The sequence below is a fragment of the Bombina bombina genome, chromosome 1 (genome assembly GCF_027579735.1).
Source record: "Bombina bombina isolate aBomBom1 chromosome 1, aBomBom1.pri, whole genome shotgun sequence".
Taxonomy (NCBI): domain Eukaryota; kingdom Metazoa; phylum Chordata; class Amphibia; order Anura; family Bombinatoridae; genus Bombina; species Bombina bombina.
The window spans coordinates 1,499,083,675-1,499,111,588 of NC_069499.1; the positions used below are offsets into that span (position 1 = coordinate 1,499,083,675).

Sequence of the window (27,914 nt, forward strand, 5' to 3'; positions counted from 1 at the left end):
TTAGGTATAGGAAAAACGTCAGTACTCGCCGGTACCGCAAAGTATTTATCCAACCTACACAGTTTCTCTGGTATTGCAACGGTGTTACAATCGTTGAGAGCTGCTAAGACCTCCCCTAGTAATACACGGAGGTTCTCCAATTTAAATTTAAAATTTGAAATATCTGAGTCCAATCTGTTTGGATCAGAACCGTCACCCACAGAATGAAGCTCTCCGTCCTCATGCTCTGCGAGCTGTGACGCAGTATCAGACATGGCCCTAGCATTGTCAGCGCACTCTGTTCTCACCCCAGAGTGATCACGCTTGCCTCTTAGTTCTGGTAATTTAGACAAAACTTCAGTCATAACAGTAGCCATATCTTGTAATGTTATCTGTAATGGCCGCCCAGATGTACTAGGCGCCAAAATATCACGCACCTCCCGGGCGGGAGATGCAGGTACTGCCGCGTGAGGCGAGTTAGTCGGCATAACTCTCCCCTCGCTGTTTGGTGAAATTTGTTCACATTGTACAGATTGACTTTTATTTAAAGTAGCATCAATACAGTTAGTACATAAATTTCTATTGGGCTCCACCTTGGCATTGGAACAAATGACACAGATATCTTCCTCTGAGTCAGACATGTTTAACACACTAGCAAAAAACTTACAACTTGGTTATAATCTTTTTTTAGCAAAAAACGTACTGTGCCTCAAAGAGGTACTAACGATTAAATGACAGTTGAAATAATGAACTGAAAAACAGTTATAGCATCAAACTTTAAAACAACAAAACTTTTAGCAAAGGTTTGTTCCCATTAGTAAAATAATAATAATTAAATTTGACATAAAAAATACAAAGCAACGTTTTTATTCACAGTCACTATAAGAATTCTCACAGCTCTGCTGAGAGAATTTACCTCCCTTCAAAGAAGTTTGAAGACCCCTGAGATCTATCAGAGATGAACCGGATCATGCAGGAAATATAAAAGTAACTGACTGGTATTTTTTGATGCGTAGTAAAGAGCGCCAAAAACGGCCCCTCCCTCTCCCACACAGCAGTGAAGAGAAACGAAACTGTCACAATTAAAGCAAAAAAACTGCCAAGTGGAAAATAATGCCCAAATATTTATTCACACAGTACCTCAGCAATGTAAACGATTCTACATTCCAGCAAAAACGTTTAACATGATAAATAGTTATTAAAAAGGATTAGTGACCTTTAACAGAGTAGTTCCGGTGAAATACCATCCCCAGAATACTGAAGTGTATACATACATGTCATTTTAACGGTATGGCAGGATTTTCTCATCAATTCCATTCAGAAAATAAAAACTGCTACATACCTCAATGCAGATTCATCTGCCCGCTGTCCCCTGATCTGAAGCCTTTACCTCCCTCAGATGGCCGAGAACAGCAATATGATCTTAACTACTCCGGTTAAAATCATAGTAAAAAACTCTGACAGATTCTTCCTCAAACTCTGCCAGAGAAGTAATAACACGCTCCGGTGCTATTTTAAAATAACAAACTTTTGATTGAAGTCATAAAAACTAAGTATAATCACCATAGTCCTCTCACACATCCTATCTAGTCGTTGGGTGCAAGAGAATGACTGGGACTGACGTAGAGGGGAGGAGCTATATGCAGCTCTGCTGGGTGAATCCTCTTGCATTTCCTGTTGGGGAGGAGTTATATCCCAGAAGTAATGATGACCCGTGGACTGATCACACATAACAGAAGAAAATGGCGTCCCTTGAATTCCTATTGGCTGATTTGAGCCTTCAAATTCAAATCAGCCAAACGGATGAGAGCTACTTTAATTCTATTGGCTGATTTGAATAGCCAATATAATAAGAGCTACTGTAATTCTATTGGCGATTCTAATCAGCCAATAGAATTAAAGTAGCTCTCATCCGATTGGCTGATTTGAATTTGAAGGCTCAAATCAGCCAATAGGAATTCAAGGGAAGCCATTTTTAATCTCGTACCTTGAATTCCTATTCAGTGTACTGCGGAGATCGTATGAAGAGGATCCTCCACGCTCCATGGCTCCGGTCTTCAGTTCCAGCTTCACTGATCTTCAGTTCCAGCATCGCCGGTCTTCAGTTCCAGAGTGGACGGTCTTCAATTCCTCCACTCCGCGCCAGCTGGTTCCTGGAAGAAGAAGATGTCGCCGCTTGGAAGAAGACTTCACCGACTGGAACAGGACCTTCTCCGCCGGTCTTCAGGACAGGTAAGGACCACTTGGGGGTTAGACTTACGTTTTTTTAATGGGGGATCGGGTGGGTTTTAGAGTAGGGGTGTGTGGGTGGTGGGTTGTAATGGGGGGGTTGTTCTTTTTTTTACAGGTAAAAGAGCTGATTACTTTGGGGCAATGCCCCGCAAAAGACCCTTTTAAGGGCTGGTAATAGAGCTGATTACTTTTTTAATTTAGTTTAGGGTAGGGACATTTTATTATTTTGGGGGGCTTTTTTATTTTTTTAGGGGGCTTAGATTAGGTGTAATTAGCTTAAAATTCTTGTAAATTATTTTAACTAGGTAGCTATTAAATAGTTATCAACTATTTAATAGCTATTGTACCTAGTTAAAATAAATACAAAGTTACCTGTAAAATAAATATAAACCCTAAAATAGCTACAATGTAATTATTAATTATATTGTAGCTATCTTAGGGTTTATTTTATAGGTAAGTATTTAGTTTTAAATAGGAATAATTTAGTTAATAATATTAATATTATTTAGATTTATTTTAACAATAATTAAGTTAGGTGGTGTTAGGGTTAGACTTAGGTTTAGTGGTTAATATATTTAATATAGGTGGAGGCGGTGTAGGGGGATTAGATTAGGGGTTAATAAATTTAATATAGGTGGCGGCGGTGTAGGGGGATTAGATTAGGGGTTAATAAATTTAATATAGGTGGCGGCGGTGTAGAGAGCTCAGATTAGGGGTTAATATAGTTAAAAATAGGTTGCGGCGGGGTAGGGGGCTCAGATTAGGGGTTAATATAGTTAAAATAGGTGGCGGCGGGGTAGGGGGCTCAGATTAGGGGTTAATATAGTTAAAATAGGTGGTGGCGGCGGGGTAGGGGGCTCAGATTAGGGGTTAATATAGTTAAAGAGACACTCAGGTTAAATTAAATTTTCATGATTCAGATACAGCATGTAATTTTAAACAACTTTACAATTTACTTCCATTACAAAATATTTGCACAGTCTTTTATATTTACAATTTTAGAGTTACCAGATCCTACTGAGCATGTGCAAGAATTCACAGACTATACGTATATGCATTTGTGATTGGCTGATTGCTATCACATGGTACAAGGGGAGTGGAAATAGACATAACTTTGAAATTTGTTATAAAAAAATTACTACTCATTTGAAGTTCAGACTAAGTGCTATTGCATTGTCTTTTTATCTAGCATTTGTTGATTATGCAAACCTAATGTGTTGACTGGTCCTTTAAAATAGGTGGCGGCGGGGTAGGGGGCTCAGATTAGGGTTTAATATAGTTAAAATAGGTGGCGGCAGGGTAAGGGGCTCATCTTAGGGGTTAATATAGTTAAAATAGGTGGCAGCGGTGTAGGGGGATCATATTAGGGGTATATATATTTAAAATAGGTGGCGGCGGTGTAGGGGGGCCAGATTAGGGGGTAATACATATAATACAGGTGGTGGCGGGGTCCGGGAGCGGCGGTTTAGGGGTTAATACATTTATTGTTAGGAGTGAGAGGGGGGATTGCGGATAGAGGGGTATACGTGTCGGGAGGATGTTTGGGAGGCAGGTTAGACAGTTACGGGATATTTTATACTTTAGTGAGTTTGTTAATGCGGCGGCAGTTTCTAAAGTGCCGTAAGTCACTGGCAACTCCAGAAATTTGTACTTACGCTGATTTCTGGACATCGCTAGTTTGTCAGACTTACGGCACTTTAGCAACTGTCGGCGCCGTATATGTGATAGGTCGCTGTGCGAGGTGAAACTACGGGCGGCGCAGGTTTCCACGCTTGCACCGAAACCTGTGCTGTATATCGGATCGCGCCCCACATCTCTGGAACCTGCACTGAATTAATAATGGCTGTTATGCCTGGTGGGACCAAGCATGGGTAGGAGAAAGCGTGTCCAAGAAAGTGCCTGCTAGTGTGTGTATTAGGGTGGCAGTGTTCCTAGCAATGCATATAAGGGTGGCAGTGTTCCTAGCAATGTATATAAGGGTGGCAGTGTTCCTAGCAATGTATATTAGGGTGGCAGTGTTCCTAGCAATGTATATTAGGGTGGCAGTGTTCCTGGCAATGTATATAAGGGTGGCAGTGTTCCTGGCAATGTATATTAGGGTGGCAGTGTTTCTGGCAATGTATATAAGGGTGGCAGTGTTCCTGGCAATGTGTATTAGGGTGGCATTGTTCCTAGCAATGTATATTAGGGTGGCAGTGTTCCTGGCAATGTATATTAGGGTGGCAGTGTTCCTAGCAATGTATATAAGGGTGGCAGTGTTCCTAGCAATGTATATTAGGGTGGCAGTGTTCCTAGCAATGTATATTAGGGTGGCAGTGTTCCTGGCAATGTATATAAGGGTGGCAGTGTTCCTGGCAATGTATATAAGGGTGGCAGTGTTCCTGGCAATGTATATTAGGGTGGCAGTGTTTCTGGCAATGTATATAAGGGTGGCAGTGTTCCTGGCAATGTGTATTAGGGTGGCATTGTTCCTAGCAATGTATATTAGGGTGGCATTGTTCCTGGCAATGTATATTAGGGTGGCAGTGTTCCTAGCAATGTATATTAGGGTGGCAGTGTTCCTGGCAATGTATATAAGGGTGGCAGTGTTCCTGGCAATGTGTATTAGGGTGGCATTGTTCCTAGCAATGTATATTAGGGTGGCAGTGTTCCTGGCAATGTATATTAGGGTGGCAGTGTTCCTGGCAATGTATATTAGGGTGGCAGTGTTCCTGGCAATGTATATTAGGGTGGCAGTGTTCCTGGCAATGTATATTAGGGTGGCAGTGTTCCTAGCAATGTATATTAGGGTGGCAGTGTTCCTAGCAATGTATATTAGGGTGGCAGTGTTCCTGGCAATGTATATTAGGGTGGCAGTGTCCCTGGCAATGTATATTAGGGTGGCAGTGTCCCTGGCAATGTATATTAGGGTGGCAGTGTTCCTGGCAATGTATATTAGGGTGGCAGTGTTCCTGGCAATGTATATAAGGGTGGCAGTGTTCCTGGCAATGTATATTAGGGTGGCAGTGTTCCTGGCAATGTATATTAGGGTGGCAGTGTTCCTGGCAATGTATATAAGGGTGGCAGTGTTCCTGGCAATGTATATTAGGGTGGCAGTGTTCCTGGCAATGTATATTAGGGTGGCAGTGTTCCTGGCAATGTATATTAGGGTGGCAGTGTTCCTGGCAATGTATATTAGGGTGGCAGTGTTCCTGGCAATGTATATTAGGGTGGCAGTGTTCCTGGCAATGTATATTAGGGTGGCAGTGTTCCTGGCAATGTATATAAGGGTAGCAGTGTTCCTGGCAATGTATATTAGGGTGGCAGTGTTCCTAGCAATGTATATTAGGGTGGCAGTGTTCCTGGCAATGTATATTAGGGTGGCAGTGTTCCTGGCAATGTATATTAGGGTGGCAGTGTTCCTGGCAATGTATATTAGGGTGGCAGTGTTCCTGGCAATGTATATTAGGGTGGCAGTGTTCCTGGCAATGTATATTAGGGTGGCAGTGTTTCTGGCAATGTATATTAGGGTGGCAGTGTTCCTGGCAATGTATATTAGGGTGGCAGTGTTCCTAGCAATGTATATTAGGGTGGCAGTGTTCCTGGCAATGTATATTAGGGTGGCAGTGTTCCTGGCAATGTATATAAGGGTGGCAGTGTTCCTAGCAATGTATATTAGGGTGGCAGTGTTCCTGGCAATGTATATTAGGGTGGCAGTGTTCCTGGCAATGTATATTAGGGTGGCAGTGTTTCTGGCAATGTATATTAGGGTGGCAGTGTTCCTAGCAAAGTATATTAGGGTGGCAGTGTTCCTGGCAATGTATATTAGGGTGGCAGTGTTTCTGGCAATGTATATTAGGGTGGCAGTGTTCCTGGCAATGTATATTAGGGTGGCAGTGTTCCTAGCAATGTATATTAGGGTGGCAGTGTTCCTAGCAATGTATATAAGGGTGGCAGTGTTCCTGGCAATGTATATAAGGGTGGCAGTGTTCCTAGCAATGTATATAAGGGTGGCAGTGTTCCTGGCAATGTATATTAGGGTGGCAGTGTTCCTGGCAATGTATATTAGGGTGGCAGTGTTCCTAGCAATGTATATTAGGGTGGCAGTGTTTCTGGCAATGTATATAAGGGTGGCAGTGTTCCTAGCTATGTATATTAGGGTGGCAGTGTTTCTGGCAATGTATATTAGGGTGGCAGTGTTCCTGGCAATGTATATAAGGGTGGCAGTGTTCCTAGCAATGTATATTAGGGTGGCAGTGTTCCTAGCAATGTATATAAGGGTGGCAGTGTTCCTGGCAATGTATATTAGGGTGGCAGTGTTCCTGGCAATGTATATTAGGGTGGCAGTGTTCCTGGCAATGTATATTAGGGTGGCAGTGTTCCTAGCAATGTATATTAGGATGGCAGTGTTCCTGGCAATGTATATAAGGGTGGCAGTGTTCCTGGCAATGTATATTAGGGTGGCAGTGTTCCTAGCAATGTATATAAGGGTGGCAGTGTTCCTGGCAATGTATATAAGGGTGGCAGTGTTCCTGACAATGTATATTAGGGTGGCAGTGTTCCTGGCAATGTATATTAGGGTGGCAGTGTTCCTGGCAATGTATATTAGGGTGGCAGTGTTCCTAGCAATGTATATAAGGGTGGCAGTGTTCCTAGCAATGTATATTAGGGTGGCAGTGTTCCTGGCAATGTATATTAGGGTGGCAGTGTTCCTAGCAATATATATTAGGGTGGCAGTGTTCCTAGCAATGTATATTAGGGTGGCAGTGTTCCTAGCAATGTATATTAGGGTGGCAGTGTTCCTGGCAATGTATATTAGGGTGGCAGTGTTCCTGGCAATGTATATAAGGGTGGCAGTGTTCCTAGCAATGTATATTAGGGTGGCAGTGTTCCTAGCAATGTATATAAGGGTGGCAGTGTTCCTAGCAATGTATATTAGGGTGGCAGTGTTCCTGGCAATGTATATTAGGGTGGCAGTGTTCCTGGCAATGTATATTAGGGTGGCAGTGTTCCTAGTATTAGGGTGGCAGTGTTCCTAGCAATGTATATTAGGGTGGCAGTGTTCCTAGCAATGTATATTAGGGTGGCAGTGTTCCTGGCAATGTATATTAGGTTGGCAGTGTTCCTGGCAATGTATATTAGGGTGGCAGTGTTCCTGGCAATTTATATTAGGGTGGCAGTGTTCCTAGCAATGTATATTAGGGTGGCAGTGTTCCTAGCAATGTATATTAGGGTGGCAGTGTTCCTGGCAATGAATATTAGGGTGGCAGTGTTCCTGGCAATGTATATAAGGGTGGAAGTTTTCCTGGTGGTATGCGCATTAGGAAAATAAACTGTATGAGGGTCTGGGCAATGGAGGAAAAAATGCTTGGTGGTTTTACTTAAAGGGACAGTATACACCAATTTCCATAAAACTGCATGTAATAGACACTACTATAAAGAAGAATATGCTCAGATAGTGATATAAAAATTCTGTATAAAACCGTTTAAAAACGTACTCAGAAGCTGTCAGTTTAGCACTGTTGATGAGGTTAGACTGGGACACCTAGTAAAAGGGGCTGGGAAAGCAGAAAGAGCAGACACCCCCCCTTCCCAGCATATGAAAAGACAGATTACATATACATCAGCAGCTGGAATCTGTAGATCTTGGTCTACATCTAATGCTTTAGGGCTTGGTTAGGAGTCTGAAAATCAGCACAATGTTATTTAAAAATAAGCAAAACTATACATTGTTACAAAACCACTTCCAGATGGGCTATATAAATGCAAAACAACAACAAAGAAAAACAAAGAACAAAGAAAAATCTAGTATACAGTGTCCCTTTAAAGATGGGCAAGCGCCTAGAAGTATGGGTCCCCGTGGTGATCTAGTTGTTGGGGAGGGGCACCTGATTTTGTAGACCAACCTTTCCCCAGAACTAACCAGTGAGCAGTTACAGAACACAGTGAAAGCTTCTACTGTCGCTCCCTGCTTGGCATTATTGATAGACCAGTCATGAAATAACACGACTATGTCATTTATGATGTTACCCATAACTCTCTAGGTCTCCAGAACTGTAGACACAATTCTACATGAGACCTAACAAGAGATCTACTGAGTGAGATAAGACCCTCACATTTTCTGCTGCTATTTCCTATACAAGCAAGAATCCTACTAGCCTTACATGCTGCACTACTGCATTGTTTACCAAAGTTCAAATGTTCTCAAATAATAGTTGCTTAAAGGGACATTAAACCCATTTCCCCCCACTGTTCAGATAGAATGTACCATTTTAAACAACTTTCCAATGTATTTCTTTTATCTAATTTGTTTTATTTTCTTTGAAACCTTTGTTGAAAAGTATACTTAGGTAGGCTGCTGATTGATGGCTGTAAGTATATATGCCTTGTCATTGGCTTTCAGCTAAGATAATAGAAGTCCCTTTAAGCAAATATCAACACCTAGAATTTCCCTGCTTTTTCACGCTAGTGAGAAATAAAAATAATATTTTGGTATTAAATTCAAAAGGTTTTTAATAGATAGATAGAAAAATAGATAGACAGATACAGATATATACAACTAATAAACGTGGCTTAACACTTGGATTGCAATGGTATTCAATTCAAATACATTTTCCATAGAAGTCAGGTGCCATATATAATTGTTAAACTGTGAAAGTATTTGCCATTATTTGAATCTGATAATGTGACACTTACAAAGGAGTCAGTTTCTCCGTTATCTAAACTACGGTATGTCACAAACTATTTAAAGGGATATAAAACAGTATTTTTCATTGTAATAAAAAAAGCACTAAGCAATTGTTTATATTTAAAATAAATCATTGCAATGTATAATTCATCATTTTAAAAAGATTCTACATTTTATTTAATTTTGTAATTTATGCAGGTTCCATTACTTCTTGTCACAGCCCTACAAGGGAGCTGTTGCCTCTACTGGAAGGCAAATAAACAGCTTTTCCTTTGTTGTGGTTGCTAGGAGATATCTGCTCTAGCTGTGGTCAGCCCATGCTCAGAAAAGGATTTTTGCAGCAAAATCAAGTGACAGTAAAAAATATCTGCTCTCTTATCTCAATAAAGGCAGTGAAATAAGTTGTTTGCAGTTTTTAAAACAATCTGTTTCTTTTTAGGTTTACTTTGATTTAACATTTTTTTTAACTAAAGAAGCACTGTGTCATTTCCATTTAATATTTTTTTTTTTAAATGGCATTAGGTCATGAATTAGACACTTGATTAATCTTAACAGGGCATAAAACCCAAACTTTGCTTTCATGATTCAGATAAAACATATAATTTGAAACAACTTTACTATTTATTTGTATTATCTAATTTGCTTCTTTCTCTTGGTATCCTTTGCTGAAAAACCTATCCATGTAGATTCAGAAGCAGCAATGCACTACTGGGAGCTAGCTGCTAAACGGTGGCTGCACATATATGCCTCCTGTCACTGGCTCACCTGGTGTTCAGCTAGCTCTCAGTAGTGAATTGGTCCTCCTTTTAACAAAGGATAACATGAGAATGAAGCAAATTTGATAACAGAAGTAAATTGTATGCTCTGAATCCTGAAATATTTTTTGGGGGTTTCATGTCCCTTTAAACATATGTTCACTAATCCTCTCTTTATGCAAATAATCCTCCTTACAGATTTGTTTGGATTTAAACCAATCACGACAATACTTTCGAACCTCTAGTTTAGATATAACAACTCTCAAATCCTTATCCTTCCACGGAATTTTTAAACAAATATTTTTTTGTGCATAGATGTCTGTGTTTAGTTTCTTTATTCACCTGTGATTTCAATGACGTAATTGTGTCTTCGAGCTCCTGCCGCATGGCTTTGGGCATCAGACCCTTCATCTTTAGCTCGTAATCTTGGCGGATATTTGTCACCTTACAGAAAGAAAACAAAGTAGTCATACCGCTAATTGTAATTTATTTGTACAATTAAATAATGTCATTATAGTACGTGCATTGCCATAATATCAGTACAACACAAACATACATTTACCACCCGAGTAACCACTATATTATCCACATACAAAAGAGATGCACTTTAAAATGTTTTTTGTTGTAAAAAATGTACAAGGTGCTTGAATGTAAAATGAAACTGATATAGCAGTATATACTACATACTCCCTACTAATGCCCATTGGCTGGTAGACACTTCCTAACAATAATTATTGGCTGATAGGTAAAAATACTTGTCTACCTATTAGCCAATGGGCATTTGTAGGAAGTGCACAACTGATACTGCAGTATTATTTTAGGCAACAAAAAAAAAATGAAACTGCCTTTAAAGGGATATTCTAGGGCAAACAATCCTTTAGAGCATGCAATATTTTGTAATACTGATGTTCCAACTCTTTGATCTCCCGCAAATGGGTTAAACACATAGGGGTCGATCACAATGTATTTAGTGATATTCAACAGTAAAACACTATTGAAGCCTATGGAGATTTTTTTGTAGATAAATAAATATGTTTTTCTAAATTATTGTGATCGACCCCATAGTTAGTTTGGGAGCTGCAGAGAAATGCTGGTCCTGAGCAAAAAGCAGATGATGAACCAATTGCCAGTCACACAACCCCACCAATTACAGGCTGTGTTTAGCTTGGCAGCTGTAGCACTTTCCTGGGGGCCTAACACATAGAGTTGGAAATGTCTGCCAAGCTCCGCCCACTGATGACATCACAATCTGGGCTGCATTACAGGCTTCACTAGTTGGATCCAACAGACTGTCAATACTATTCAGCAGGGTGCATAGATGCAGCCCAGATCGTGATGCCATCAGTGGGCTGAGCTTTTGCAGCCATTTCAAAGTGACCAAAAACAATATAAATTTTAAAATAACATTTTTACTGTTACTGCTAATATAGAAAGGGGTGCAGGGGGATATTTGCAGCTTAATCTAAAGTAAGACTTTAAGATGACTAAGGTGTAAACTGTTTCTTTAACCTTTATTTTTTTATAAAAGTATTTTGACTACTGCCCTATCATATACATATATCATAAATGTTTTCAGTACCCTGTAAGGATGTAAGCCTGCTAGAGAAGGGACGCTGTATTAAAAAGATTACTACTTGCTCCCTGCTGAACTCACATTGTGACTCATAAGTCTGTCTTTTTCATGCCTCGTCAAGAAACATTTATGGTCCCATACCGTGATTTTGTATGAATACATTTTTTTCCCACAGGGATTTTGACATAGAAACCAACCATATTGCCTGATATATACACATTTTCATAAGGCTTTATATTCATGAATATGTATGCTGTACCCATACGTTAGTGAGGTGGGAACAAATGTTATCTACTTGTACATGTGCTAAACATAACAAAATCTAAGAATACACACACTGCCCAGTATTCAAGTATCATTGTGCTGAATCAAGACTTAGAATTATATGTCCAAAGCAAAAATTAGCCTGCAAATTATATGTAGATTCTTTTTTTTAATTATATTAATTTAAATAAAACATATGTGTAAAGTTTTAGTTTCCATAAAGCAATAGATGCCGCCATTTTGTAACCTAGGTATCCATTGCTGCTGAGGCCAGTTTGCAATACTAGAGTGTGAAACTAATGGTCATTAGAGTGTGCCACCAATGACTGCATGGAATATAACAGTGTTAAAGGGTCAGTATACTGTGATTTTTTTTCTCCCCTTTAATGTGTTCCCTATGATCCATTTTGCCTGCTGGAGTGTTTTGAATTGGTAAACAAATAGTTCATTTACCTTTATTCTGCCATTTGAAATGGCTGCTTTTGTCTGCTGTATCGCTAACAAAACTGAAAATTTAAATACTTAAAGGGGCATGATGCAGCATAGCTGTAAAAAGCTAGAAAATATAACCTGAACATCTCTATGTAAAAAAAGAAGATATTGTACCTCAAATGTCCTAAGTATTCACATCCCACTGTAAAGAGGCTTTAAGCAGCCAGTCAGGATGCTTGTCCCAGGACAATCTAGGGAGTGTGCATCTGGCATGTGAGGTACAGTCATGTTATTTTCCTTTTCAGTTTAAAGTGAATGCAAATTTTGATGCCCGGTTTTTAAAAATTTGATTAAAAACATGGGCACTTTAATTCATCAAAATTTACATTTCACTCGTGTTGTTAAGATAGCTTTTAATTTTGACAGCCGCTGCATCGCTTCCTCTGCCCATCGCAAAGCCTCTTCTAAAATGAGGAATCCAGCTTCCTCCAATCACAGCGTTGAATCAGACACTGATTCCCCCGGGGGGGGGGGGGGGGGGGGGGAGGGGAGCCGTGATTGGAAGATGACGGATCTGTCATTTCTGATGTAGGAAGAGGCTTGCGACGGGCGGAGGAAGCTGGATCTGCTGTGAAGATTAAAAGGTAAGTATTTTCACAACACGAGTGAAATGTAAATTTTGATGAATTAAAGTGCCCCTGTTTTTAATCAATTTTTTAAAAACCAGGCACTTTATCACCAAAATTGACATTCACTTTAAGTAAGTTCTGAAATATCATTAGCTGACAAGACTTTCTTGTGATTGACAGTTGTGCGAGTGAAGGGGCGGGCATTACACACTCATCGGAGTGTGTAATGATGCATACAGGACAGAGGACGAGCAGGGCCCTATACTGACAGTCTACTCGAAAATGTATATTGTTTAAAAAGATAGCTAATAACTTTATTACCCATTCCCCAGGTTTGCATAACCAACACTGTTATATTCATATGTTTTACCTCTATGATTACCTGTATCAAAGCCCTTGCAGACTGCCCATTTATCTCAGTGCTTTTATTTAGCTTTATACAATCTTGCATTTTAGCCAATTAGTGGTGGTTCTTGGGAACCATTATCATTCTCCACAGGAGTGAGCACAATGTTATCTATATGGCACACATGAACTAGCACTATCTGCATCACAAGATTGTAAAAAGCTAAAAGAAGCACTGAGATAAGGGGCGACCTGCTGGGGCTTAGAAACAGGCAATCTTAGAGGTTATAACGTATATTAATATAACAATGTTGGTTATGAAAAGCTGGGGAATGGGTAGTAAGGGTATTATCTATCTTTTTAAACAATAGAAAAAATTAAGTAGACTGTCCCTTTAAATATGAGCTAAATGGTAATCTGTGAGCTCTGCTAAACACTGCTGTATTATACCTTATATATGGGCTAATCGTTACCCAGTACAGGCTGTGAGATGACAGGGGAAGTGCTGTAGCCTGAACCGCAGCAACAGAGAGACTGATTTGAGCGACACAGGACCGGACAAGCCACAGATACAAGACGGAGCAAGTGGAACCGCCCGCCATCTTAGCCATGTGGCCTTACAGACAGAAGCTAACAACAGAGGCTATGATCTGACTATCGAAGCAAACACAATGGCGGTAAGACAATGAGAGCCGGACCCTGACCGCACATATATTTAGGCAGAGTGGAGCCGAACTGACAGTTACCCAGTCGAACTAAGTAGCGACCGAGGAGGTGATAGGCCTCTGCTTCCAGCCTACCTAACAAGACGACTGGTGATCCCGCTACCGGGATATTGCAAATAGAAAGTGTAGCACCGCTCAAAAGCTAAAAGCTACGATTATTACCATAAAGGGACAAGCAATCTCTTGAAGGTGACACACAACACATGGTCTGAAAAGTTTAGCTACTATGGCCTACTCTGTCCTATCACAAACCTTCTCTTTTAAAATAAAAGGAAATAACAGATACTGACAAGTGCTGCAGGAACATAATCATTTGGAAACCTGTGACACACAGTATATCTACATGGGACTCAAACTCTCTTAACTGATAATGCTAGTGAATTAAATATGCACTAAAGAGATATGCAAACTACAATACTATTAAAGCAACATATTTAAGAAATCGAAGCGTATCTCTATATATACCACTATTTTAATATATGCACAGCAGAACCACGCCTTATCACAATTGGCGCCCATTAACCTACTACTATCCTATTATGAAATCATACCTAGATCTGCGCATGTAATTCACAACAAAAGCAGCTGAAATAAAAACAGAAAGATAGTGGAATGCAGAGATAGTTTTGTCACAGACGACATCAGACTACTGTAATATTCAATAAACGGAACTAAGCCAACAAGCAGGTGAAAGATAAAAATACAGTACCACCCTACCTAACATGGAGTGAGATCATAGCACACAGCAGAGAGGGCAGTACAGTACAGATCAACAGCCCCAAACTAAAACTGCTATTATTTTTCTTCATCAGAGACGAATTCTGATCAGCAACCATGGCGGCGAGAAAACATAACAAATCTTCTCAAGGCCCTAAAACACCAGCTGCTAATTTATTTTTTAAACCTGCAAAAGAAAAGGAGACAACAAACAACGCTACAGCAGAAGATATGGACTCTGACTCAGATTCACAGTTCGCTGAGGAGGACTCCATTCCTGTCACTAAAGCTGACCTTAGGTCGTTGGTATCTAAAAAAGATATTGATAAAAACTTCAATAAGCTATGGGAAAAATTTGACGCATTCCAGAACACTGTGACTGACAGTCTAACAGAAATAAAACAGGACGTAACAGATCTAGGCTCCAGAGTAGCGGCACTAGAAGAAGCAGAAGCCTCGGTAGCAGAAGAACTCACGAATGTTACCATGCAACTCACAACACAACAACAAGAGGTCTCTGAGATACAAGACAAACTAGAAGATCTTGAAAACAGAACTCGGAGGTGCAATCTAAGATTAAAAGGAATACCGGAATCTGTTACAACAGATGAATTGAGCACCTACCTGCATCAACTCTTCCAAGCTATCTCAGGTGAGGTGAATGATGACAAATACCAGCTGGAAAGGGCCCATAGAGCACTAAGACCCAAACCAAAAGAAGAAGCACCCCCTAGGGATGTGGTGGTCAAATTCTACAGATTCCCAGAAAAGGAGGAAATCCTTACAGCAGCAAGAAAGAACCCTACATTCAAATTCCAAGGATCAGTGATTCAATTTTACCAGGATCTCTGCATCAAAACGCTACAAAGAAGAAGCGAGCTGAGACCACTCACCATGCTACTGAGGAAACACCAAATTAGATACAGATGGGGGTTCCCTTTCAACCTAAACATTCTACACAACGGCCGATCAATGAGTCTAAAAGAACCAGATGAGATACCAATAATCTGCAAGCAACTATCACTGGAACCGCCGGAACTACCGCAACTGGAACAAGCAGAAGATTCGGCACAGCAATCATCTAGGACTAAACAACTGAATAAACAAAGATGGTCCAAAGTGACAAAGAAGAAATCCAAGACATGAGACTTTGATTCTACATATAACAACGTGCTCATTTGCCTGTGAAGAAACAGGAGATACAGATCAAGGAGTCCAGGAACTACAAAAGTTAAATGACATTCATTGTTGAAGATTGTTTGAGAACTAAACTGTTGGTAACAGAAACAAGGTAAACTTGAACATTTTCTAGGCCCGATGTCAGCATCCCAGCAGTGGGAGCAAACAACCACTCATATAGTGGATGATGTAAAGAGGGGGGGGAGGGTGGGATTGAAGGTTTTCTACATTTCTTATGTTTTACTCCTACATGCAGTTTTTAAATGTGGGAGATACCAGTTCTCTATTGTTTTTTTTGTTCTCACTCAGTGTACCACAATTATTTTGTTGAAAACATTATGTAATTTGACTGTTCTTGCTTTTGTTTTCGCTCAGCTATTTTGTCTCTCCTACTCAAGTAAATTTCCTAGAAACAAAGGGCCTCATCTAGAATCACTAAGGAGAACGGCAGAAGTATTGGTAGAGGCGGATCCGGGGGTGAGAGTCCCAGACTTCAAACTGTAAGTGATGACTGTTGACATACGTTTGATATCACATAATGTAAGGGGCCTTAACACAGACCTAAAAAGACGGACGGCACTGGCCCAATATCTTAAAATTAAGGCTAACATAATCTTCCTACAAGAGACTCACTTCACCAAAGACGTAGTTCCAAAATATTGGGCCAGAAACTTTACTCAACACTATCACTCAACGACAGACAAAAAGAAGCGGGGGGTCTCGATACTGATACACCAATCCCTGGGTTTAGCAGTGGAGGAGACGATCAGGGACCCAGAAGGGAGGTTCTTAATAGTCAGAGGTAGGCAACGAGATAAGCAAATTGTTTTATGCAACATCTACGCTCCCAATGAGACGCAAATCTCTTTTTTCACACACATCTCCTATCTGCTTACCCAATGGACACAAGATAGGATCCTGCTGGGGGGTGATTTTAATATAGAACTATATAAATTCCAAGGTGCAGACCAGCACAAACTGACCCAAAAACAACTTAGGCATAACTCTATGGTAAAAAAAATAAAGGAGATTTTTCTGTCCCACAACATTCTAGACTCCTGGGACACTCTTTATGGGAGAACACTAGACTACACTTACTATTCCCATGCTCACAAAACGTACTCAAAATTGGACTATGTTTACTTAAGCCAGATCTGGCTTCCTGACTTGGCATCCTCTACTATCCATGCTTGCGCTTGGTCAGACCATTCTATAGTCCAAATTCACATTAAAGAAACATTCCAAATCAGCACAGCACGCTCTTGGAACTATGACCCTTCTGTGCTACAACAACCAGGTATACTTAACTCCATCTCACAAGCAATGACAGAATACTGGGCACTAAACACGGGTTCCACCTCTAATCCGATTAGCACCTGGGCAGCACATAAACCTTTTATTAGGGGATTACTCATAAAAGAAAAGGCAGCTCTTACCAAGGCTAACAGATCTCAAATAGACTCTCTACAGGCTCAAATAGACACACTCACAAAACTACATCAACGAGACCAATCAGAAACGCTGTTCCAAGAACTACAAGCAAAGAGAGTAGAATTATCAACAATTATGAATAGGGCATCTCTAAGGGCAGCTCACAGACTGAAAGCAAATTACTTTCTCTACTCTAACAAGCCAGATAAGTACCTAGCATATAAACTTAGAGAACAGACGAAATCCTTTTCTATTCCAATCCTGCAAAAAGATAACGGCACATGCACCTCAAATCCCCAAGAAATAGCTGACAGCTTTGCTCAATATTACGCACAACTTTATGACGGAAACAAAACGACGCAAAACGATAAAACAAGGCAGACACTACATAGATTCCTAGATGAGGCTAAATTAACACCTATTGATAAAACGATTAGGGACGAACTGAATGCTGAGGTGTCAGCCAGGGAGGTCCTTATAGCCATCAAGGAGCTCAAGCCAGGAAAAGCACCTGGTCCAGATGGATTCCCAGGTGAATACTATCAACTTTTTAAATCAACTCTAGCCCCACATGTTGTAACATTTTGTAACAATATCCTACAAGGTAAAGCAATCCCAACAGAAATTTTACAGGCTAAGATAGTGGTGATTCCTAAACCAGGACGAAACCCGCAGCTATGCCAAAGTTATAGGCCCATATCCTTAATCAACCAAGATATAAAGATTTTTAGCAAAATTTTGGCAAATAGACTCAAATCACATCTACCGACCCTAATTCACCCAGACCAAGTGGGATTTATACCCGGAAGAGAAGCTCCTGACAATATAAGACGTACAATCTCCCTGGTTGACTACCTCCATAAGACAAAAACGCCTTCTCTGGTCCTGTCCTTGGACGCAGAGAAGGCGTTTGACAGAATAGACTGGGTTTTTATGTTTGAGGTCTTGAGTAAATTGGGATTTAATGGACCATTTGTTCAGGCTATAAAAAGTATATATTCTAATCCTACTGCCCACATTAGAGCGGCAGGCCACCAATCCAAGCGGATTGACATTCAAAATGGGACAAGACAGGGATGCCCCTTATCGCCACTTTTATTTGCCCTATGCATAGAGCCCCTAGCAGCAGTGATTCGCTTGACCCCAGAAATACACGGAGTCTCGTTAGGTAACGAGGAATTTAAAATTTCTCTATTTGCAGATGACATCCTCCTTACCCTGACCAAGCCACTGGAATCCCTACCCCATTTATACCGTATTTTACAAGATTATGCTGATATATCAGGATACAAGATAAATCAGGAAAAATGCGAGGCACTATCTATCGCTCTCCCTGACCACACTAAAAAGATTATTGCCACCAATTTTCTGTTTGAGTGGGCTACAGGGGCAATTAAATACTTGGGAGTTAAGCTGTCGGTCGATACATCAAACCTATACAAACTAAATTATGCACCTTTGTATAAAATAATTAGAAAGGAGATTAAAAAATGGAAAACTGGAGGTTTTTCCTGGTACGGCCGATTGTCGGCGGTCAGGATGAACGTCCTCCCTAGGCTATTGTATTTTTTCAGGGCCCTGCCGATTAAGATCCCACTACCAGAATTAAATAAACTTCAGATGGATCTGATTAGATTCATAAGAGGAAATAAAAAAGCTAGGATACCTTCACAAGTATTACTGCAACATAAACATCTAGGGGGAGTAGGGGTACCAAATCTGCTTAATTATTATCAAGCAGCGAGACTAGCACAGACCACCTTAATGAGCAAAAAGCAAAAAGAATTGATTTGGGTAAGGGTAGAGACTCTAATAGCAGGTTATAAACAATCAGAAGATATACTTTGGGAACACCCGAAAGATATCCTTAAACTAACTACAGCCTCAAAAATAACTGGGGAAATGATGTCAATGTGGCACCTGTTAACTAGCAAACTAAAACTTTTACCATCTGACTCATTAATAAAGCCATTAAGGACACTGATGAACCCTGAACATCAGGTACTAATCGATAAATGGGCAAATAAGGGGCTCTATAGACTGGCAGACTTTCTTCACAGAGGGAAGTTAGCTACTTACCAACAAATACAAGACAAAATACTACCAGACAAACTGCACTGGTTCCTATACCTACAGATTGCATCTGCTATAAATAAGGCCCTACCTAAACAACCTAGACAGCACACAACGACATTAGAGAAGCTGTGTAGTACTGATTCCCGACATAAAGGTTTGATCTCTACCCTATACATATCATTACAATCAACCAAACATTCTTCCAAATCTCCTTTAATGGAGAAATGGGAAAGAGATACCAAAATAACACACTCCAAAGAGGAATGGGAAGACATCTTTAAGAACTCAGGTAGAGGTATGATCAGTGCAGATCTGAAAGAAAATTGCATCAAAACTGTTTATAGGTGGTATCTCACTCCAATGGTCACCTCACACTACACTCAAGCTGGCAGTAGAAATTGCTATAGAGGATGCGAGGAGGCAGGAACATATATACATATGTGGTGGGAATGCCCTCGGGTACAACTGCTATGGGCTAAGTTATCTAAATTGTTGAGTGAGGTGCTCTCAGAAAACATCACTCTGACCGCGACCCAAGCTTTATTAAATGAACATATAAAACCCTTCAATTCAGCCACAAACACATTTATACACATTCTCTGTACAGCTACTAGGATATGTGTGGCACGTTACTGGAAGGTAGGGACACCCACATGGGGAGAGATTATGGAAAAAATTAATTTAATTCACAAGCTATCTGAAACAGCCTCATTCATACAAGCTAACCACGAGCAATTTTTGAAGATCTGGAATTACTGGATCTTAAATGGACACTAACCCGACATAGACTGAGAGGATAGACACACAACTGACTAAACACCAAGATAAGACCCATAACACCCCGGGGGTAGGAGGAAGACAAGCGACTGTAGATAGCTAGAACTAGATAAGAAAGGTGGGACTCTCCCCCCGGAATGATGGCAGGTGGAATGGAGGAACAGGCAAGTTGAAATTTTAAGGATACATTGAGTGAGGGGGGAAGGGGAAAGTTTAAAGTTTATTGTTGATTGTTGTTATAATTTAATGAAGGGGAGGGATAGAAAGAAAAGTTTTTTAAGAAAATACAGCAGAAGTGACATGGTGAGAAAGGGGATATTAAGGAAAATTTCAAATCTTCTGATAAAGATCTGTTATGTCCCCTAATCCATGGTGCTAATGTGGAGCGCAGGTATAATCACATTAACTATTAGAACCTACAGATCTGACTACCCAACCATCAACTACTCCACTGAGGAACTTTGCTTTCTTCAAACTCTGATAGTGGAAACATAAAAAGCATCAGAGACTTCTATCTGAGAGACATTTTTCAGAGACATTTTTCAGAAAATGGAGATGTAGATATGTATATGAAAAATGTGAAAGATGTGATATACCGTGTATATGTTTTTGCAATAAAAAATTATTTCAATTAAATATGAGCTAAATAAAAGCAGTGTAAACATAGCCAGCAGAAGAAATTACACTCCCAGTGGGAGGTATAAGAGATAAGTAACAAAATGTTATTTTAAAATAAGAATACATCTGTGTGGAGAGACCATTCCCCCAGATGTAGAGATTGTGGGCTGAGATAATCCGCTTCCCAATTTTGCAGGAGGACAGGAATCGCCCCAATGCAACCCGATCGAGTACGATCGGGTTGACTGACACCTCCCTGCTGGCGGCCGACTGGCCGCGAGTCTGCAGGGGGAGGCATTGAATACGGAGAGCGTATTGCTCTCCGCATTCAGTGAGGTCGAATCAGGTCCGCAAGACCTTTGGTACATAGGCCTCATAGTCAGCATTCTAAGATTCAAGCCATAAAGCTCTTCTAGTGAGAATAGCTAAAGACATAGATCTGAAGTTGATTTTCATAACATCAAAGATAGCATCGCAAAGAAAATGATTTGCGTGTTGAAGTAAAAGAATAATGTTAGATAATTCAGGATCTGAAGACAACGGCTGAGCTAAGCTGTTCAACCAAAAGGTAGAAGCAGCAGCAACATCAGCCATATATATAACATGTCTAAGAATATAGCCAGTATGTAAATATGCCCTTCTAAGATAAGATTCAAAATTTCTATCTAAAGGGTCTTTAAAAGAAGTGCTGTCTTCCATAGGAATGGTAGTACGTTTAGCAAGAGTGGAAATAGCCCCATCAACTTTAGGGACTGTTTCCCCCATCAGTAGAAGATACATCAGTATGCTGATGGTCAGTAAAAAATTCACTAGACTTTGGAAAATGTTGTAAAATCTAGATTTTGTTAATGAGCTTCACAATGAGTTATTCTCTATATTTTGTGCGTAGTGAAGGATTTTAAACTCACTTTTTGCCTCCCCCTAATTTTAAATGTTGTTGTATTTTGCCCAGAAATTAACTTCACCCACCAGTGATTCAAACCTTCTCCCAGCTGATGAGAGGCTGTCCTGGGATGGTTCTGAATCACTGCACTAACCCTAGCTAAGCTTATAAGCTTTGTCAACAGCAATGTTTTGGCATAAAGGGAGTCCGTGTAAAAGCAGACGTGAAGTAAAAAAAAGTGTGTCATTGTGAACCTTCTTTGCATATCTTACCCAGAATCCTTTGCTGCATTGGAAACAATGTAATTTAGAGGTTTTCTGTGGGAAAAGCAAGCCTTGTGGCCTGTCTAGATTTGTTAATGAACTACACAAGTTATTCTCTCTCTCTCTCTGTATATATATATATGTATTATTTTCAATAATAATGTACTAATTATGATTCTCCATTACATGCGCCCCAGCCACATCCTTGTAATAATTTTTTTAATCATTTTGACAGGTGGCTGGTTCATCCAATAAGGGATGCACCACACATACTACGTAAGGTATCATCTGCATGCTGGTAATTTAAAGCCACCATTCGGCAAGTATCGTAACTGTGCAAGTGCAGTTCTACCTCCGATCTCACCTAAGCTTCACATAAACATTGAACTTACTTTCCTCAGTGATTCAGTTTACTGCTGCGATGACACCAGCAGCAATTTATTAAATTTACTAAAAAAAAGTATAATCTATGGCCAACATATGCTTTTTTGTGCATCAATATGGTGTGTGTGTGGGGGGGGGCAGGGTTGTGGCAGCCCAGGGGAGGGTCTTTGCCATACAATTAAATTAAGAACTGCACCTAAGCAGTTGTGATACTTCAAAATTCCCAGTGTGGGACCGTGTGGATGATACCTTACATAGGGTGTGTGGTGCAATTAGTAAATTATTAGAAAGAATGCATATATAAGTAAAATTGTGTGCTCAATATATATTTAATAGGCATAGTTTTCAGATTTTAAACTGTCATGTTCATGAATATGCCATCACTTTAACTTGCAACAATTTGTCCTAAAATATGGCAGTTATTTTTGACAATCTATTAGATTCTCCACTGGTACAAACTTTTAAATTAGGAATATATGTTTTTAAAGTATATAAATTTAATAATTTTATTCCTATCAGCCAATGAGCATTAGTAGGAAGAAGCTCACAAATCCACCTGTCCTGTTGATCATTTTATGTAAAGATGGTTTACAGCTTACAGTGACTCAAGGGCAGGGACCTCTACCCTTATGATTTATGTGATTGTCTTCTGATTATTGTACCCTAACTGTATACCAATGATTTATGTATATGTCTTATGTTTATTGTACCCCGTAACTGTATACTTAATGTAAAAGTAATGTGTAATATGTTGGTGTTTTATAAATAAACAATGATAATAATAAAGTATACAAATGATACTGTTGTATTAGTTTCAAGTTAAGATTTTGTTAAAAATTTTCAGGCCAGCAAAAACCACCATTTAAATTATGCAATTCATTATGAATGATACAAAATAATTGACTACAGTGTGTCTTTAATTACTGGTGATGATTGAAGTAAACATTCCTAGAAAAAAAAAAGACATAGCTAACTAAAAGAATTCTAGCTTTTCATTACATAACAACATATGCAGATTAAAGGAATAAACCCCTGAGGGAGGTAAGCAATAGTGTAGGCCAGCAAGTAACAGAAATAGGTTGTGTACAAAACGTACCTAGAGAATCCATAAAATCTTTAAAGGAAGTGTCATCCTTCAAAAGAACAGTGATACATTCAGGACAAGGTAGAAAGACAATAACTGCAGGAATATATTGCAAAGAAGGTTCAGAGAAGAATAGAAAGATTCAAAACTGCTTGAGGAATACAAGTTTTGATCAGGCTGCTGAATTCCATAAAGCCTATTTTTGTGTGTGACATAAAAAAAATAATAATAATAAAAAAAAATAACTTCCAATAAAAAAATAAATTAATAAAAGAATAGAAGAGAGTCTGCCAACTGTTGGTTGAACGTTCAGGGACATGGTGTGGCAAAGTGACATCTATTGGTTGAACATTCCTAGTATATTCCAATATGTTTGCAAATATGTTGCATGATTTGACTGATAAAGGATCCGACGTGTGTTAACTTCAATTGTGCTCAAACAATTGTGTTTACTTTCAACTTGTAAAACGAGCGTAAAACCAAACGTGTGCAAACAGCCACAATAAACCCCGTAACCGCTCATACGTAACTGTTAATGCATCACTCGTTATCTAGTCCAATTTTTTTTTTTTAAATGGTATATGTTGACATAGGTTCCTCAGACTCCCCTTCCCTTTTGGCAGAGTTATATTCCATGATTGTATAACTGCCTGTATACTTACTATGTAGTTATGTTTAAAGTTGAGTGTGTCACTTCAAGCAAAGTGTAAAGTTTTTAGGGGCTAGTCCTGGTTTAAACAAAGATCAAACAAACTGTGGGTCTTGTCTGGTCCTTTATGGGATTCCAGTGGCAGAGTTTAAGGACCTGCTTCCTGGCCACCCAGTTCCCTGGTTGTGGGGGCCTACAGATAAAGTGCTGGCCTGAGACCCAAAAGCGACTTTGTAAAGACAGCATAAAGAGCTGGGCTGAGAGAATCAAAAGCATCTTTATAAAGACAGTGGAGCTGGCAGAGGGATCAATACCTGCCTGGAGGGCTAGATGATCTCTAGTAATGGAGAAGGAGGAACTGACTACATAGTGAAACAGGTCTGGATCCCAAGTCAGGGATCAGTCACCCCTGTACAATTACCATTGGTGGCAGCAGTGGGATTTCCCTTTTTGCCTAAGGGGGTCCAAACCACCACGCCTGAAGGATTCCAGCAGGAAGTCCCACAGGATCTGATGCTCTAGAGCGTATGCCAAACTAGTAGAGATGGGGAGGGAGACAATAGAGTGGGATCAGGTACTGCTCTATCAAGTCACCGACGGAGAGGGAAGAGGGATGACAAAGCTGCGGAAGAGACAGTTTGTGGTTCCCTAGAATATTGGTCAGCAATCCTAAGGATAGCCCAAGGTATTACCATTGCTGGGCATCAGCAGCAGGTGGCTCCAATCTTCAATTAGCCTAGCACCAATGATAATGTTCGGCAATACTGCCAAACATGTGAGCCATGCCAGAAGATAGGAAAATGAGATGATCACCCTAAAACCTCTTTATGAGTAATGATTATATTAGGATAACCCTTCTGGCAAGTGGTGGTTGACATTGTAGGTCCCTTGGCCAAACCTATTCTATACTATGGTATATTCTTACCATTGTGGATTACGCTACGTGGTACCTGGAGGCGGTGGCTTTGTCCAATATTTATCCACAAACAGTTGCCGATGGTTTGCTCAAGGTCTTCTCAAGAGTAGGGTTTCCAAGTGAAATCCTAAATGATCATACTATTCAATTCACAGCAGAAATGGCTCAACATCTCTGGTGAGTCTGTCGGATAAAACCTGTACAGACTAGGAAAATGTATATTCTTACCATAGTCGATTATGCTTTGCGGTACCCGGAGGCGGTGGATTTTGTCCAAAATCCATGACGCTTTGCTCAAAGTTTTCTCAAGAGTAAGGTTTCCAAGTAAAATCCTAATCGATCATAGTACTCAATTCACAGCAGAAATTAGTTAAAATCTCTGTTGAATCTGTGGGATTAAACCTGTACAATGTGCCCCATAACACCCCCCAGACTAATGGCCTCTGTGAGTGTTTCAGTGGGTCCCTGAAATAGATGCTCAGGACTTTCATGGAGACTCATAGAGACTGGGAGCGCTTCCTGCCTCACCTCCAGTTTGCCTACCTTGAGGTGCCTTAGGAATCTACAGGGTTCCCCCCTTTGAATTTTTATATGGCCACAGAGTCTGGGGGAGTTAAGGGAGCACTGGGAGTGAAAAGCCTTAGCCGAGGGGACCCAAGTAGTAAACTATGTGCTTGAATTTCAGGACCAGCTGGAGGAGCTAACTGGTTTCGTTCAAGACAATCTATAAACTGCTCAGACCAAACAAAAAGTCTGGTATGATCAGAGAGGCCGGAAACCGAGAGTTCTGGCTAGGCCAGAAAGTCCTAGTACAAAACTAACTCCAGATGGCCAAGGAGGGACTTTATCTGATAATAAAGACATTATGTGATACCACTTATGTGACCATCAAATGTTCTAATGAAAGGGTAGGATGTACCTTTCACATGAACATGTTAAAAGAGTACAGGGAAAGAGAGGAGACCAAAGCAGTGATATGTGCCCCCTGCATGGAAGATACTTAGAAATCTACACTTCCTGACTTTTGGCGGCAGCTCGTGCTCCTAGCTCTATAGAGCAAGTGGCCAACACTTATTTTCTGCAAAACATGGCATCACTCACCTTGCTTCCTCTTAGGTGGAGAGCTCCGGACAGACCCCACTTTGACAATATCCCTACTATATACCAAAAGCAGTTAAGGAAGATATGCTGGCGGAGCTGAGGGAGATGACAGAGTTAGGAACCATTGAGCCCTCAAATAACCCATGGACCTCCCCTGTAGTTCAAGTACCTAAGAAGGACGGGCCTTTTTTGTGTGCACTACCTACGACTCAATGATAAGACCGTGACTGATGCCTATCCCATGCAGGGTACACGAGTTTCTGGACTGGTTAGCTGCAGGACACTACGTCACATAACCAGATCTATGTAAGGGATACTGTCAAGTTTCCCTGGCTCCAGAAGCCTTACCCAAGTTCAGCTTGTAACACTTTAAAGTAATGCTGTTCAGTATGAAGAATGTCCCTGCCACCTTCCAATGGATGGTGGATTGTCTCCTCAGCTTGTTACAAGATTGCATCTGCGACTACTTAGATGACATTGCTATGTTCAGTAAGACTTGGGCAGACAATTCACAGCATGTTGCCAAAGTCTTAGATAGGATCCACGCTGCAGGCATTACACACAGACCTGAAAAATGTCACTTGGGCATGGTTGAAGTGCAGATCCTAGGGCATCGGGGAGGCTGTTGGAAACAGCAACCAGAGCCTGTTAAAATAGAAGCTATAGTTAACTGGCCCACTACCAGAGCTTAAACTCAGGTTCTAGTTTTTTTTTTAGGGACTGACAGTCATTACTGCAAGTTCGTTCCCAGATATAGCTCCCTAGCTAAAGTCCTGATAGACTTGACCAAAAAAAATCGTCCCAAATAAGCTGGCGCTGGCAAGTACCTCTATTTTGGCTGCCCCAGACTTTACAAAAAGATTTCTTGTTCACAAAGATGCTTCCATGTATGGACTGGATGCAATCTTAAGCAAAGTCAACGACAGCGGGGAAGAACATTCAGTGGCTTTCATCAGTCACAAGTTATTACCCCAGGAAGCAGCTTATGCAGAAATTGAAAAAGAATGCCTGGCTCTAGTATGGAACTTAAAGAAATTTCAGCCATATCTCTACAGACGTCCCTTCTTTATTATGAAAGATCCCAACCTCCTATTATAGCTTAACAGGGTGGCCAAGGATAATGGACATTTACTCCAGAGGAGTCTAGCCCTGCAACCCTTTAACTTCACAATACAATACCAGCCGGAGGGAGAAAATGCCAACGCCAATGGGCTATCTAGGCAATCCAAACTTTGACAGATGTGCAGTGACTAGCGGACAGCCCAAGCTCGACCCGTAGAGGGTCAAACCCACTCCGTTGGACAAAGGGGAGCACTGTGATGGAACTACATTTATTTTCAAGGACATAATGCGGCACAGCGCCATCTATTGGCTGAAAGTCCCTAGTTACCAATATGTTTGCATATATTTTGCATGATGTGATAAAATGTTTTGAGTTGGTATATGTTCCCAATACTCCCTTCCCTTTCGGCAGAGTCATATTCCATGACTGTATTATTCACTGTATACTTACTAAGCAGTTATGTTTTAGGTTGAATCCGTCACCCCAAGCTAAGTTTTTATGGGCTAGTCATAGTTAAAATAAAGATCAAGCATAAGTATTTCCTTTTGCAAATTTGGGTCTTTCAGGGATTCCAGTGACAGAATTTAACGACCTGCTTTCTGGCCACCTGGTTCTTTGATTGAGGTAGACCCATTACATAGTTTGAGGACCTGTAGGTAATTAGCTGGCCCGAGAGTCAAAAGCGTCTTTGTAAAGAAAGCACCAAGAGCTGGCCTGAGAGAGTCAAAAGCGACTTGATAAAGACGCTGTCAGGAGCTGGCAGAGGGATCGATACATACCTGGAGAGCTTGGTGGTCTTTGGTAACATAGAAGAAGGGACGGACCATGTAGCAAGACAGGTTTTGGTCCAAAGTTGGGGACCAGTTACTCCTGTACTGTTACAGGGAGGAATACTTAAGCAGCCATGGATATTGGGAGGGAAATTTTTCCCCTTAAAGATAATTATATAATTTTATCAATCATTTGCTTCCAACAAGGCAATCAATTTGTTATGTTTCGAGCACTGTAGTTTTTTTAACTCTTCAATCTGGAAAACATTTTGCTGGTGTTCATGGCAGGGGTGAGTGGAGAAATCTAATAGCTGCTAAGAAATGATGAATCAAAGCTGTAAAGAGGTAAAACCTGAGTTATACGTTGTAGCAGCATGATCATGAGAGCTGGACACTCCTGCA

General features: G+C 40.4%; 1 protein-coding gene across 1 annotated transcript in view; it reads right to left on the minus strand.

The window, feature by feature from the left end:
* Nucleotides 1-27,914, minus strand: part of CEP112 (centrosomal protein 112) — a 1,492,843-nt gene that overhangs the window by 60,263 nt on the left and 1,404,666 nt on the right. Inside the window, exon 27 of the mRNA XM_053707805.1 lies at nt 9,976-10,077. Coding sequence (XP_053563780.1) covers nt 9,976-10,077 — 102 coding nt within the window. The remainder of the gene's footprint in view (nt 1-9,975; nt 10,078-27,914) is intronic.